Source organism: Plutella xylostella, chromosome 22 (genome assembly GCF_932276165.1).
Source record: "Plutella xylostella chromosome 22, ilPluXylo3.1, whole genome shotgun sequence".
NCBI lineage: Eukaryota > Metazoa > Arthropoda > Insecta > Lepidoptera > Plutellidae > Plutella > Plutella xylostella.
Genome location: NC_064002.1, coordinates 1,365,943 through 1,381,953, shown reverse-complemented (window position 1 = coordinate 1,381,953; position 16,011 = coordinate 1,365,943). Strand labels below are relative to the sequence as shown.

General features: G+C 40.2%; 1 protein-coding gene across 4 annotated transcripts in view; it reads left to right on the top strand.

Moving 5' to 3' along the window:
• The window catches only part of LOC105382098 (cAMP-specific 3',5'-cyclic phosphodiesterase, isoforms N/G), a 162,734-nt gene extending 146,835 nt beyond the window's left edge, over window positions 1-15,899 (top strand). For 3 of the 4 annotated variants that reach the window (XM_048629253.1, XM_048629255.1, XM_048629256.1), the window contains 4 exons: window positions 7,012-7,105; window positions 11,243-11,358; window positions 11,716-12,834; window positions 13,094-15,899. In XM_048629253.1, the coding sequence (XP_048485210.1) occupies window positions 7,012-7,105; window positions 11,243-11,358; window positions 11,716-12,834; window positions 13,094-13,156 (1,392 nt within the window). In that variant the 3' untranslated portion in view covers window positions 13,157-15,899. The remainder of the gene's footprint in view (window positions 1-7,011; window positions 7,106-11,242; window positions 11,359-11,715; window positions 12,835-13,093) is intronic. The other variant, XM_048629254.1, reaches the window with a different exon arrangement.
• The last annotated feature ends 112 nt before the right edge of the window (window positions 15,900-16,011 follow it).

Genomic DNA, 16,011 nt, shown 5'->3' with positions numbered 1-16,011 from the left:
CTATCAGTACCGAAGTACGCTTAGAAATCAAGGTTATAGCACTATTCCAATGACTTTGTCATTAGAAATATGTTCCGGTTTCAACGATTACCTATGCGTCATGTTAAAGTTAGGACAATCTAAAACCATGATTGTAAAAAACGTGGTAACGAACGATACGACTGAACATTTGAAACGGAGTTCCCTGACCGATCTCATGAGCATTTAGATTCAATGTACTCTTAGGTATATTAAACTACAGTTGCTGCTAGGGGGTTTTAAGATGAGTATTATACCAAAAAAGTTAAGCAAGGAAAATACAAGGAAAACAAACATGAAAACGGCCGGGATCTGACCCATAAATGTCTCTGTGTCCCATGTTTTAACCCCAAAAGTACAACTCCATAAAGCTACACTTAAACTGCCGACAAGTTCAACAGACGGCCCGCGCGGGCTCCCCAAAGGTCTCGCAAAAAGCGATTGGATGCCAAAAAGATGGATGTAAAAATTAAACGTACATTTGAGGTCATTCATCCTCACATAAAGGGCAAGAAACAAAGAATGGCGGGGTGGGTCAATATACGTAACGAGCAGAAAACGATAGCTCGCCATGGTCCGTTCAGGCTATTTCAGTAACATGTCATTTTAACAACAAAGAATACACAATGAGGCCGCCATGCAAACAGTTTTCTCTGTGAACGTAGAACTTTTATCAACAAAACAATCGATAAAAATACTACGACGCTGCGCAATAAATCTGGCTGAGTACCTGCGAATTAACAGCTGATAGCCGGCTATTTGTGTAGAGAGAGACCGATCGACGGCGATTACTGATAACGTTTTCCTCAACTGTGAATTGAGTTTGAAGAGAAAAATACATGGAACCATTAACTCATATCGGAGATTTAGATCGCGTATGATACGAGTTATGTAACCGGCCCTTTTTTTGTTTACGATGTATTTTTGTAGTGATGTGCGAAGGTCTTGGCGATCAGACGCGGCGGCGGTCACGTAGCCCGGCAACGCTCCGGAGTGTTCGGACGTTCCCTCATTTCCCCCTCGTTGACAACTTCCACAAATCCAATTTCGTGTTTGACTTTTCCAATATTCATAACACAATATTGGATGTAATCATCGCGCTGGAATAACCTGAGCGGCAGCTCTATCTTGGTAAATATCTGTATTCCCGCGGCAGTTTCGATTGCTAAAGCTCACGGTTTACTTTGACGTTGCGGTGTTTGTGCTCACGGAAGCTATGTCGCTTCTATATTTGTATACCTCCCCCCGTAACAAATTATTGATAGGCACTGGGTGGCTTTATAAGTTTAAGAAGATGTGCTATCAATACAAACTAATTCAATATCAATGGTACCTATATAGCAATAAATCATTACTTACTGCGAGCGTAAACAGTCGTTTCATTGAAATTCAAACAACTAGTAAACCGACACGAAATAATTCCAATGTCTCTATGTTAATTTATTCACTATTCGCTTAATTTGTAGTTCGCATAGAAGTTGGATGGTATTCTAGGAGACCCCAACTCAGTTAATAGAGTTCCCGCGACGGCTTTCAGCTCTGTAACTACATCATTCGTTAAAAACTAATCTTCACTCGCAAATACTATCATTCCGTCCTCTCCTGGCGAGAATTCCGGGAACGGGAGATGGATTCACGTGAATTTCCACGCGCTATTCCCGGCGTCGCGGGAATTTTTCATAATCGTAAAGTTGATCGACAGAACGCTCGTCTCTTCATACACCCAGTTGTTCGAAACCACGGGCCACAGCCTCGGCCCGGCGGTGTGACGTGCACAGCGACCTCAAGCCACGTCAGCCCCTGAAGGTTGACATGATTTTCCCAACAACACTCGATATCATATACATTACCGTACCAGCTAAGGCAAACCCACTTCAACGGGCTACTGAATGTTTGATCAGTATTCCGGCATCGCCAATTATGAGGCTAATTTATCGATTAAGTAATTATTAATCGAATTCGATACGGACGTTTGCATCCATTAGTCCTCAAATGACTGAAAGCTTAAGAGGCGAATCAGCAAGTTATGACGTTAGCTCATGTTTTGCTCGTTATTGCGTTAGCATTTCTCATTTCTACTCACTACCAAAATAAAATGAGTACTTTAAACTAATATTGTACCAAATTGTAGTTCTTAAAATAATAGTACACATGGCAGCTTACTGATGCTGTGGTGGAAAATGGACATTATATTGTAAGTTACATGAATAAAGTTGTTAGGTTTTAATTTACTTAAGTCATCTGTAGACGATTCTTTTAAGATTGCTTAGTTTTTATGTTTGCTTATTAACTTATCTGATTGTGACTTCACATAAATGTAACATAGTATTATAAAGTCTGCAGTGAAATAGCGGCAGTAACTTTTATGGCAGTTAACATTGTTTCCGGGGTAAAGTTCAAATTAGTATTTTTAGGTACAGCCTTGGTTCCGGCTGTGGCCTCCAGGCTTCGGTACTTTTAGTTTCCGACATGTTTTCTAGTATCTTTTATTTATGTCTCAGACTGCACTAGAAATAAAACACATGTTTGGTTTTCTAGTTTTCGCACTTGCGGCGGTCAATTAAAACTTTCACAATCAAAATAGGACGCAGAAGATACCGCTGCAAATCCGGTACAATTACTTATCAGTATCACCCACTCGTATACAGAGCACTTCATTCATTTGGCAACAACAAAAGCCACATCAAAAACAATGCGAATACTGTTGATAAATTGACTTCCTTTAGACTAATTAAGTGACACGATTTATTGCACAAGACGGGTCGCTGCGGAGAAGGGTCACTCTCGGTGAAGAAAAGTATAAGTTTACATGCGCTCTGGCTTGACTACGACTCTATCTCGCTACATTTAACGTACCGATTGCATTTAATTATAGCTCCCGTTCGTTTTTTGTAAAGGTAGAGTAACCCTCCAGTACACAAAGTGCTAGCGGGATGCGCAGTGGAAATGGTCTGTTCGCAAAGGAACGCCTCAATCAGTGTACAGATCATAAACAAGATAGACGGGGTGTCTATGGCGATCCTACGTCATGCCGTCACGTCATACCAACGATGTTTTAATACAAATGGTCGTGTATTGTTAATCTAAGCGTCATACATGGTCATACACATTATACATAATTATATTATATGTTGAAGGGAGTTAATTCTGCGTGGCGAAGCATTTTTATAACGATATCAAGAATGATGATTATTTTATGGTTGCACTATCTTACAGTGCATATGATTTAGGATGGTACCTACACGTATGCCAGATATACCTTAATTGACATCGACTGTATCGATCCTATCTGTGTACTCACATAATCTAATGTGGGTTAGGCTAATTACATATTTATCAATGTTTGAATTACTACCCAGAAAAATACCTAGACATAGAACATACCTACCTAGAAACTACCTATTTTTAATTCTGTAAAAGCATTACACATACAACGTACCATTACTAAAGGTCTTTGAAGATACATCAAATTTTATTTTAAATCTTAACTAAGACACTATTTTTGTGCTGATTAGAAAGATTGATCAGAAAAATATTCAGCACGTTTTTTTTTCAGGCATATCCTATTAGCCACTTCAGCTCTCTACCACAACCTGTCATTATCCTGAAATATAAAAAACAGAAACTCACTATTTTGTCGTAGTCAATTCGTTTGCGATGAATAAGAAGATTATAAGTACTATATGTGGTGACAGGGACCAGTAATTGACAAGTTGTCTTGTAAATTGTAATGAATCGAACCCTTTATGGAGCCAGTGCGTCAACAAACCTGATCGCACAAAGACAATTTTCTTACATAATATTATCACATGATAGTAATTATTGGATTCTGTATTTACTCGGAAGAATACAATAAATTGATTAATAAACGAACGTCAGCATTCATGTTTTACAGTTTTGACTTCACATGAGTTCAAAACAGTATAATTGTAAAGGTATCTAAAGCTAATGTTTTATAATTTGAAAAAAAAGTTTTTCTTAAGTATTGATGTACATGAGGTAGACTTAATGCAAGCACTATATACCAGTCAACTTGCAGGAGCAAAAAATACACTTATGGCATGAAAAAAAACTTACCCATTACTTACAGGTCTTTTTACAAGCAAAAAGCTGTCTTGTATATCTTGTTCTACATAATAATATTATGTTACTGGGCGCGTGCCCAGTAATTAAATTCTAGATTAATGGAATCACTACTATTTGATAGGCAATAAACAACAAGTATATTTAATGGCTATTAATAATATCACAAGTCTCATTTGTATAATTCTGGGCACATGTTGCTAGTCACGTAGCTAGCTTGCAGAAACTTCTATTTTAATTACATAATATGGTTAATGCATCAGTAATTTATACTAATTGCCTATATTTTAATGACGTTATTTTGTTAACTGGAGTATCATGGTACATAATTTATCATATTTTCCATGTACCTATGTACACATCCGACTAGCTCACCAGGCTATTATGTATACAGAGGGTTAAAAAAGTGGTATAGTGCCGAAAGGAGTTTAAGCCTGCCATTCTGAAATTTATAATAATTATATTATATGTATTATGTATGATTTAACTACAGACGAATTCTTTATCAAGAATATATCCTTTGCACAATAAAGATGCTTAGACTCTTCAATTTTTTTTGCAATATAAAATGTAGGTCATGGTTGCAGTGCCCTTATCTCAGTTAGAAACACCTCATTTAAATATAAGATTACTGTTATCAATACATTTAGCAAAATAAGTTGTTTCCTTTTTTACGAGCGACCATGTGACCACGGCTTACCTCTGAACATGATAATCAGGCGAATATTTCCTTGTTTGATACTTTTTAGAGCTTTTTAGTTTCAGCAAGTACCTATCTACTTATTTTTTAAATACGCTCAACGCTACATTTCATAACGAGTCGTTTAATAAAATTCCAAGATTATGTATGTTACATGATATTACGTTGACCCATTCCAGAGATACATCTGTCGCAAGATTGTGGGCAATAAATACCAACCAACCTACGTAACTGTTACATATTTTTTTATTATTAATGTCTAGCAACTAGTTATTCCACGTGTCACGTGAACATACCAAACTGATCTGGCTCGAATATTCCAATGCAATCAATCCACAAATTCATACCGGTTAACCGCGCGCTACAAACCCAATATTTTATCGGATATACCGGATAAGTTTTTGTTTAAAATACCCACCTCTATATTGATATTGTATTTACCTGCTTTTTATCGTTTGCAAGTCGGAAAAACCATTAATCTTTCGCTTAACCCCGGTGAATGGAGTGGAGGCTAATTGTTTAGGAAATTCGCCGTCGTGTTCGTGCGCTTGCAAATTGCACGTCGTGGAGATTAGTCACAAAGACTCGACATGCGACGGACCAAGCAAGCATGGACGAGACAAGATTGAAATAGCCCAATTCAGAGACTTGGATTATGTGCGCAACATATTATGTAGTACGTGTACCCCCGCAATTAGAGCTTGCTGAAAGTTTCGCCGGCGAAAGCGAAGCGGAGTGATTCATCTTTCTTTTTTTCATTACGGATTCGGGTTTACGAGGTTACGAAATTCCTTGAAATTTTTCACGTCATTACTTAAGCCGAAATCTTCAGTGCCACTTCTTACATTCTGAGAGGTTGGAGGATTTCCAAGCACTGAATAGATAATTAAATTTATACGATCAGTTATTTAAAGGTAGGCGAGTTAATTCTGTACCGGCGAGTGACGGACGACAATCGTGAGTGACAGAAATAAGTAGAGTTTAAAAATAAACGGATCCAATCGGCGATCGATGACCTCGCACTGAAACCAACCGCACGCGTTGCGCAACCCCCTCCGCCGCTAATACAAGTGATTGTCGCCAATCTTCGACTGTGAACTATCACAAAACCAATCTTGCGTGAAGCCGTGCTATTTACAAGACTATCTATTTACAGACATGAGTGCCCTGACAAGTCGACTGTCAATGATAGCGTATCATAGATAACGACGAGTGGATGTGTTATTATGTGCGGGCGCACGATCTCCGCAGCCAACAAACAGCGTAAACAACAGACGGGCAATTAACTAAGAGATTAGACCTCCGTTTAATGAAGTCTGTTTGCTTCCTCGCCATGTATCGCCGGGATTATCGGCCCAAGGCGATAACCAACTGGGTCAAGATCGATTCTAAAATTAACGCTGGCTGCTACATGTCACATGCGACGACGTAATGACGTATGCCTCGCCGATGCCTGGCAACACAGGCATGCCTGGCAACACTAGCGAACTGGCGCTAGGTTCAGGTGCCTTTAATGAGGCAACAACATGATAGCATCTTGTAACAAAGCGATATAAATGAAACGACTCTCTTTATTGGACTCGGTGCCAAGCTTTACAATACTTAGTCCTTTATCGATAATATCATCAAGATAATAACAAAGCAATTAAGCGAATCTTACCCGGCAACAGTATCGGTTGCTCGAGTGCTCTTCAGGCTTTAGTTTCATCCAGTTACAGGCGAGCGCAGTGTCGCCACCGCTTTAATCCGAAGCCCCGTCGGCGCTTCTAACTAATCTAATCAGCGGAGACAACCGCGAGCGAAGAAAACGCAATAACAAAATTGTTACATTGAAATTCTTTTGTGCATAGTCAAGGAAAACGAAAGCTAGGGCATGGGGATGACAAAAAAATACTGAGAAGATTATTTTGGTTGGCGCCGCAGCGGTGACGACACACTCGGTAGATAGGGACTGTATGGCTCGCGGCGCGCTGCACGCCTCAGTCTAGCCCCAACACGCACCACGACCGGACGCTCCCAACTGTGATACTATTGACAAGTCGAGTTTACGCGTGTGTCGATTATAAGTTTTTCTGGACAAGTGACGATCAGTGTTGATGTTTGACGTGGACATGCGAGTGTCGGACCGCCAGCTGCGCTGCGGGCCGGCGCGCTGGCTGCGTCGCCGCGCCGCCCGGATGGCTAACTCAGTGGAATTGTTGCATTTGCAGTTCAAGCGGATGCTGAACAAGGAGTTGAGCCACTTCTCCGAGTCGAGCAAGTCCGGCAACCAGATCTCCGAGTACATCTGCTCCACATTCTTGGGTGAGTCTCCAGTTTTGTAAAGTAAAAGCTGAGGAAGGAAGTCGTTACAGAGGACGGTTCCTGCGGCAATTTTCCGCCAGCGACGTCGCTTTGTGACCATTTCCAGTTACCGTCAGCTTTTATTTTCCCCGTATTCTTGTTTGTGTTTTAGTACTTGTGTTTTTTATGTTGTTAAAAACTTTGCGAAACAGATGACATTTAAAAGTTTTGGACGTAGTTTGTATAAATTTGGCGTTGTTTTGATAAAGTCTAGTCGGGTACCGGTTTAGTGCGTGCGTCCAAAGGAATGTCATTTGTTGAGAAATTATTAGTTATAAACACTATAAGTTATATTTTTTGTAGTGCCGCATATTATTACGGGTAACGTGAGAAGTTGGTTAAATTAAATTATACGCGTCCCTTTGCTATTGATAGTTCAAACAATTTGCATAGGAATAACTTGCTTATACGGTGTATAATTTCCAGTTGAAGGTGGGAATATGCTAAGTAAACTACTTAAATGGATATACCGAGGCGCTGCTGGATAGTATTACCAAGTAAAGTGTATGAACAAACCGGCCCACCTCTAAATAAGCTTTAAGTATTTCCGTAACTTTGAACATAATTCCTCGACAAGGATTTTAATCAAATTAATTTCCATTTAATTTATTAGTTAAATTAATGGATAAGGAAATTATTCTAATAACCATAACAAATTTGAGCTTAGTACGAGCCTACATAAATTAAGTTTAGGTAAATTTTAGATGGAAATATTTTTTTTATAATATTTTACTTCGTCTTTAGGTGACCTACTTCTTTTATTAGGTTCGCAAAAGTTTTTCGTATTTAGTCCAGATACGCTTTTAAGTTAAATAAATGATTGCCTAACTTTTTCGCTACTTAAACATAAAGCCGGTGAATTTTTGATTATCAGGTAGTTTACAGGGAAAGCGTTCGAGATAATGGACCAACTTTAGCGAGGATCGTTACAAAGTAACTTACGTTCCCGCTATAAAGTAGGGTAAAAGTACTAGTAACTGGCAGTTTAAGCGACTAGCAACACAAAAAAATATATTAAAAATAAAGTATTGGCCTGATTTAAGCACTGGTAGGCTTGAATTACTGGCAATAAGATGACGAACAATTATAGGCATAAATGGTAAAGATACACGATTAATATTCGATTTTAATGAAGTTTATATCCACTACCCCCAAAAAACCTAGTAACTGGCAGTAAAAATTAGTAACTGTCACATGATGTTTCAGTAACTGGCACCTTTTAAAAAATCATGCAATTAGGTCAATAAGTACTCTAAAATCAATAATATATTTGATATTAGGTAATGTACAATTACCTGTCTAGGTTCTGTACCGGTAGGACTCAAAATCACCGTTGTAATGGTCGACTTCTACGACAAAATGACAGTACAAGTATGCGACGAATCGTGGGTCCATATGAATGCAACAAATCGAGAAACCCTTGGATTTGGAAACGGAAATGGAGAAAACAAATGCTTGTGGAACTTGATGTATTCATTCAGCAGCTTGAGAGAAGTGACCTGGCTAAGTTGAAGACTGCTGACGGTAGTATAGTTGCCTCTAAGCTGAAATTTCTTGCGGAAATTGAAGGTTTCTACGGCTTTGAGCTTCACATGCTCTGGGTAAAGACAGAATTAGTAAAGCTATTACTATCCTCGAACAGCTTCAGAAGCTCTTTAACCAATTTTGTTTATAAGTCATGTTTTCAAGCTGTTTTATAAGGTCATCACGAACCGTGTTTCTATCAAGTTCTTCAAGGACTATAAGAAAGCCTTTGATTCTATTTAGACATGGGCAGTTCTGGAATTCCCTCGTTGTAACATGCATAGCGGCCTTAATGCAGCAACAGTATATTATGTCTACCTTGGACAGTCTATTCGACTAGGCAGAAGGAACTTCGAAAACGAAGCTGTAAAGTGGATAAAACAAAATACTACGATTGGACTGCATAGGGGAAGATTTGACAAATTTTCACATAAATGCCTGAAGGCAAAGGTCTTCAGTCAATGCGTCTTAATGGTGATGACGTATGGATCATAGACGTGGACACTGACGGTTGGACTGGTCCACCGATTCAAAATCGATCAGCGGGCATTGGAAAAATTGGTGGTTCTTTGAAGGACCATATCAGAAATAAGGTAATCCGTAAGAGAACTTGAGTAACCGATATAGCTCTCAAATTCTGTATGCTCAAGTGGCATTAGGCCGGCCATAGCTGCCGAAGAACCGATGACCAGTGGGGCAAACGCGCTCTAGAGTGGAGACCACGAACATGCAAGGGTAGCGGCGGATACCTTCGGGCCAGCTGGACCAACGACCTTATAAAGCTGACCGGTAGTGGCTGGATGAGGAAGGTCGACAACAGAGTGCAGTGTCACTGCTGGTGAGAGGTCCAGCAGTGGACAATACTGTAGATTGCCTTGATTTTAGTCATTTTTCTGAAAAGAAACATGAAAGAAATTTTTACCGCACCAGTAAGTGCCAGTTATTGGTGCGTAAAAAAATGTATGCAGATTAGTAACTGGCAGCCCCGTGCCAGTTATTGAAACAAAGCTGCCTAGACACTGGGGGTTTTTACAGTGCACTTTAAATCGTATTTTCTGTCGATAGAAGGTATAAAATAGCTTAAAATCACAAAACCCAAAATATTAGTAACTGGCAGGGGGGTGCCAGTTACTAAGTGAAGATATAAATTACATTTCAGTAACTAGCACCCTCAAATATAACTCAAAAGCAACTAAAATCACAGTGAATCGGGCCATTATGATATTGTTTAGACCTTTCCCTACTTCCTTGTTATTGTCACACTATCAAAAACTTATTTATTTTCGCGAAAACAGGCCATACAAATTTTGGTGTCTACTTAAGAAAAATTTAACGCACGTGCATTTTTTTGGCGATCTTCGCCGCTGTGACTGAGATAATTTCCAGCGCCGGAAAATACCCACCTAGCGGCGTAAAATTAAACTATAATATCATTGAATAATTGGAGATTGCTGTAAACACATCAAAGATGGTCTTACTATATCCAAAAGCTTAATATATTTAGTTTTATAGTCAAAGTGCCAGTTACTGACACATGCCAGTTATACCACGATTTACCCTACATCACTTTACACCTGAGCAACTTTTAGTATCTGCTTTGAATATGATACAACCTTGTCACTTTATACTAACCATTCTATATTGTCTCGTGCTAAATTCACCCAAGTATGAGCGAGCGTCAACACGTAAATTAAGGGAACAAACTTATGGAGGTCACATTTAAATCGTTATTGAACGACGATTTTATTAGGTTCGTAAAGTTGAGCCCGGGTATATGAACGTTCATTGAGGCAATTTGCATTGTAGCTACTTGTGGCAGGCCACACGTAGTGCAAGCTGGCTCTAATCATTTTGTTGTTCAAACCCACACCCTAGGAATTAGCGCGTATGCCCCATAAAATAAAACGTCAAGTGTTTGTTTGCGATAGGAAGATTTTGATATACAGCGTCCCGATATAGCCCGGCCAGTTATTAATTACCGCGGACTTTGCATCCGTTAGCGATGCGCCGCCAAAACCAACACACTCGTAAAATGCCGTAATGCAAATATGAAAGCTATATTATTCACAAATGTTATAAATAGAAATCCTAACTTGAGGATTAAGGATTATCGTTCCGAAGATAAGATTATTACATCTTGTATCTACATAATCCCCCGTAATATATATCACATTATTTAATGTAGTAGCGGGTCGAGTGATCGATAAGGATAAGCGATGGCCCCACCGGCCATTTAGTTCTATCCACTTACGTAAACCGGCCATCCGAAAAGTAGGTGAATTATATAAAAATCGTGGGCTGTTATTAACTAATATCAGATTAGGCCACTGTGCCGGCCTGTCACAAAGCCTTCCACATCGATAATATATGACCTAGAATCGGCTGAAACTATTTTGTAAACACTCGAAGGCCCACTTCACCTAGTTTCTTCGGACATCGATACCGCACTTGACGTTTCAGTAAATAGATCGTTTCATAAAGGTGTTATCTTACGCGTGTTTACACAGCTTTCTGTTATGCAAAATTGGCTCGGCAATGCATAACAAGTACTAATGTGTTGTGTTTGTGTTGCAGACAAACAACAGGAGCTGGATATCCCCTCGCTGCAGGTGGAGGAGGGCACCGAGAGGGCCAAGAAGAAGGACAAGCCGCGCTATGGCGGCCCGAGCGGGACCATGTCGCAGGTCAGTGTTAGTACACCAATCTTATACTTTATACCTACACTTACATTACATGATACACGTAACTTTGTCTACAGAGTAAATAGAAATCTTTTGTGATTTCCTCGTATTAGTAATAACTATAACAAAGAATGCCTAGATGCGAGTGCGATGTTGGCAATAAAAGATTCCCGAATCACTGAACCAACATTCCGTGAATCGCCGCGCCGCTATTACATGACGCAGACATAATTTTCAGACTGTTATCACTTAACACTGCTTTGTCACATCACCGATTGATTACATTTCGGGCGAACTCTCACTAACCATTTCCCAGAATGCTTGAGCTACCTGAGTAACAAAGCTAACAGTGTGACGTTTTTCCAGATATCTGGCGTGAAGCGCGCGCTGACTCACACGAACAGCTTCACGGGCGAGCGCGTGCCGCGGCACGGCGTGGAGACCCCGCACGAGGAGGAGCTGGGCCGCCTGCTGGGCGACCTGGACCGCTGGGGCGTGGACATCTTCCGCGTGGGCGAGCTGTCCGCCGGCCGCCCGCTCACCGCCGTCGCCTACGCCGCCTTCACTTCCCGCGAGCTGCTGGCGACTTTACAAGTCCCTCCCCGCACTTTCCTTGCTTTCGCCGTGACGCTGGAGGAGCACTACTGCCGCGACAACCCCTTCCACAACTCGCTGCACGCGGCTGACGTCACGCAGTCCACCAACGTGCTGCTGAACACGCCCGCGCTGGACGCCGTGTTCACTCCTATTGAAGTCACAGCGGCGCTGTTTGCCGCCTGTGTGCACGACGTGGACCACCCCGGCCTCACCAACCAGTTCCTCGTCAACTCCAGTTCCGAGCTCGCGCTTATGTACAACGACGAGTCTGTGCTAGAGAACCACCACCTGGCCGTGGCCTTCAAGCTGTTACAGAACGACGGCTGCGACATATTCGTCAACCTGCACAAGAAGCAGCGACAGACGCTGCGCAAGATGGTGATTGATATGGTTCTCTCGACCGATATGTCCAAGCACATGAGTCTGCTGGCGGACCTCAAGACCATGGTGGAGACGAAGAAGGTGGCCGGCAGCGGAGTCCTACTGCTCGACAATTACACGGACAGGATACAAGTGCTGGAGAATCTAGTTCACTGCGCAGACTTGAGCAACCCGACCAAGCCGCTGCCTCTGTACAAACGCTGGGTTGCCCTACTCATGGAAGAATTCTTCCAGCAAGGAGACAAGGAAAGAGAGCAAGGCATGGACATAAGCCCCATGTGCGACCGGCACAACGCGACGATTGAAAAATCTCAGGTCGGGTTCATAGACTACATCGTGCACCCGCTGTGGGAGACGTGGGCCGACCTGGTGCATCCCGACGCGCAGGATATATTGGACACACTGGAGGAGAATCGTGATTACTACCAGAGCATGATCCCGCCCTCGCCGCCGCCCGCCCCCGCCCAGGGCGCCGACGACGACCGCCCAGAACAAATACGCTTCCAAGTGAGTAGCTTTCTTTTGTTTTCATGATTAAATTGTTGCTATATGTATTAGTTTAACAACCCAAAAGTAAAACTGATAAAGTTCGGATAAACAAACTTCAGATCTACTTTCTATCAACTTATGTACATAAATAGAGACCTAACAATTTAATATTTTGAGTGCAATATTACGGTACGGAAGACTAAATGATAAAATACAGCTTTAGGATATTTATAGAATACTGAACAGTAACTAACTATTGCATATTTCTTGTTCTCAGGTAACGCTAGAGGAGGGCGAGGGTTCGGAGGATTGCGAAGGGGAAGGCGATGGCGGGATGTGACGGAAACTACTGGGAATCTACAAGAAACTCTCAGAGAAGATGCAGGTATGGTGGAGGCTCTGGCAGTAGCCCCGCCGCCCCTTGCGTACTGGAGCTCTCAGATACAATGTGTTGTTGACGCTTAACTCGAAATGGGACGGTCCACGGCCGCATCGTAACATTTCGACCATATTTATTTGTATGTGATTATTATGCAATGTTGTTTAGAATTTACCTAACGACTAAATAATATGTCCCTCCAATGATTGTGTAACGTTCGATTGTCTAGTGTTTTTGTATTTTAGTGTTTCGTTTTTATCTAACCAAAGATGTGAAATAATTGATTGATTGTTAAGTTGAGAAAAATTGAAATATCCCTGTAATTAGATAGTTTTCGGTTCGTACAAAGTTAAATGATAATGTGTAAGTAGATATAATGGTTCGGCCCGCGGTAAGCGGCCGGTTAATTTAGGACATTGAAAACGCTTATTAATTGGTATGAAAGGGTAATTTATATTGTCATATCATCCACGTTTCTCATATATTTAATACGGGTTTGCGATAATGATGTTATTCACCACTATATTATATTAACATTTAGGTATTCCTTAATATAGAGCTACTTTAAGGTACATTTTTAAAATTGCCTTTCAGAGTTGTTGTTGTGTCTTTTTCTGAATATGAGATGTATCGGCCTCGCGCCGCGAGTAGCTTTACTGACGGTAAACCTGAGCACCTCATTTCTTACAAGGGTCGCTGGCGATCCCGTTATTTTTCTCTTTAGCATAATGTATTATTTTTATAAATTGTTTTTAAACTAGTTCCCCAAGTTAGTGATAATTATTTTGCTTTAAAAGAAACGCAACTAATATTGGCTTGGAGTGTTTTGAGGAAGTATTACTAACCGAGTTGTTACTGTGTGAAGTGCCGGGAGTTGCAATAGTACGGTAGTGACGCACAAGGCGCTAGGGGCGCTTCATCTCTCTCATTATACGTATCTGTACAATCTCAGGCCGACGGGCGCTGGGAAGCTCTCACCTTCACCACTAAGTCGTCGATAGCTAAGAGATCCGTACGGAAATATAGTTTCGTTTCGGCTCACTAGTGTCAATCTGATCTCAGGTAGACCCCCAGTATTGTAGAATTTAATGTGCCTATAATATCGTCTGTTGGATCAGTAAATTTTCACGACTATACTGTACTGATACGCTCATTTTGTGAACATTTACGTAATGGGATGATGGAATACTTAAATTACCTATTGTTATTATAGTTTTCATGTTCGATTTTATCACTTTTACGAGCTGGTCTCTTATTGAATGTACTCATTGTTTACAAGTTTGTAATGTTTCTGTTTGTGTTGGTCGCCGCGCTCGCTCCGGGATCTGTCGTGAGATCGAGTCGCCAAGTCGTTCGCCACTCATTCGTTCGGCCCCCACTTGGATTCACTGGATTTACTCTCAACTACAAATGAATAATTCCCCCTTTTTGATCCACTAATTTTTGCTAGTTATTTTTTTCAATTACGCCGATCTATGGCGATACTGTGGTCGAAAGAGTTGTGAAAATATTACCAAGTGGTGTAAAGTGGATCAGTTGGATCCAAGTGGGCCCCGGACATTCATCGGCATCGAGAATGAAGGTCCAATGTACATTATTTTCGTAGGTAATTTAAGATTTGTACCGGCAGACTAGAGTGACGACCCGTATGCATAATGCCGATGATGTCTTCAAAACGTCTGATTTTGAAACTACATAGATTAGGATTTGATATGTCCCCGGTGACATGACACACCTAAAACGCTTAAAACTACTTGTGTGTTAAATTAAAAATAGTAAAAAAATACGCTTAGACATAATAATATTTTTTTGTTTTATAATTGTATTGTATTTGTAACGAAATTGTGTTAAAAATGTACGTAGATCTGTGTTTAACGTGCCCAATCTTACGTAGTTCATGTCACAAGAATTGTGGACTCTGCAGCTTTTAAATACACTGATTAATAAAATAGTCAAGTATCTGTATCTGAGCGTATATGCCGTTCAAGTATTACCGTTTAGTTACTTCTTAGTCGGACTGTACCTTTAATAAAATCTTAACAGTTGACCACTTCAATTTGCGATCTCAGTAATGCAGTTTGCTATCAAAGTAAGCGTGAATGAAGATATCAATCTCTATTTACGGATGAATTTAGACGTTATTGAATGCATGCAGTAGTCTTGCATTGGAACTGATTATCACAAATTGAAGTGATCAAATGTGTCGTTGTCGTGCAGACATGATGCAAAATAGCAGTAAAATTGCATCGCAGTCTCAACTGTTATATTAATCTTTCTATCAAATATAATATACAAGTGTAATGTATTATATTAACATAATATTATGTGTCATGCCTGCACTAGCCACGTGCTATCTGATCGCATTGCCAAACCCAACGTAGATAACCTGTATTTGGGAAACCTTTTATTAACAAGTTGACTCTCGATGTTTAAAATACCTATTAAATAGTAAATTGTCTAATTTATAATAATGTAAGTACGATTGTCTGATAATGGGAACTATCGTTAAGATTGGACGATACTACCTACTTATAGTGAATTTTATTAACACCGAATATAAAAAAGTGTGCAAATGCTGGACATTTGCATAACATTATTTATGTTTAAATTAAAAGGATTAGCTTGTAATAGTTAAAATGAATATTTGAGTTGAACTACAGAATATTAATGTATTTAGAATAAAAAGATATGGGAGGAAACTCAATAATGGTTTAATTTTACACCCCTTTGCCAACGAATATAAAAACTGAAAAATGATCATTCTGATTATTTAGATTTTTCATAAAATTCTAGATGACAGTTTGAATAAACTCAGG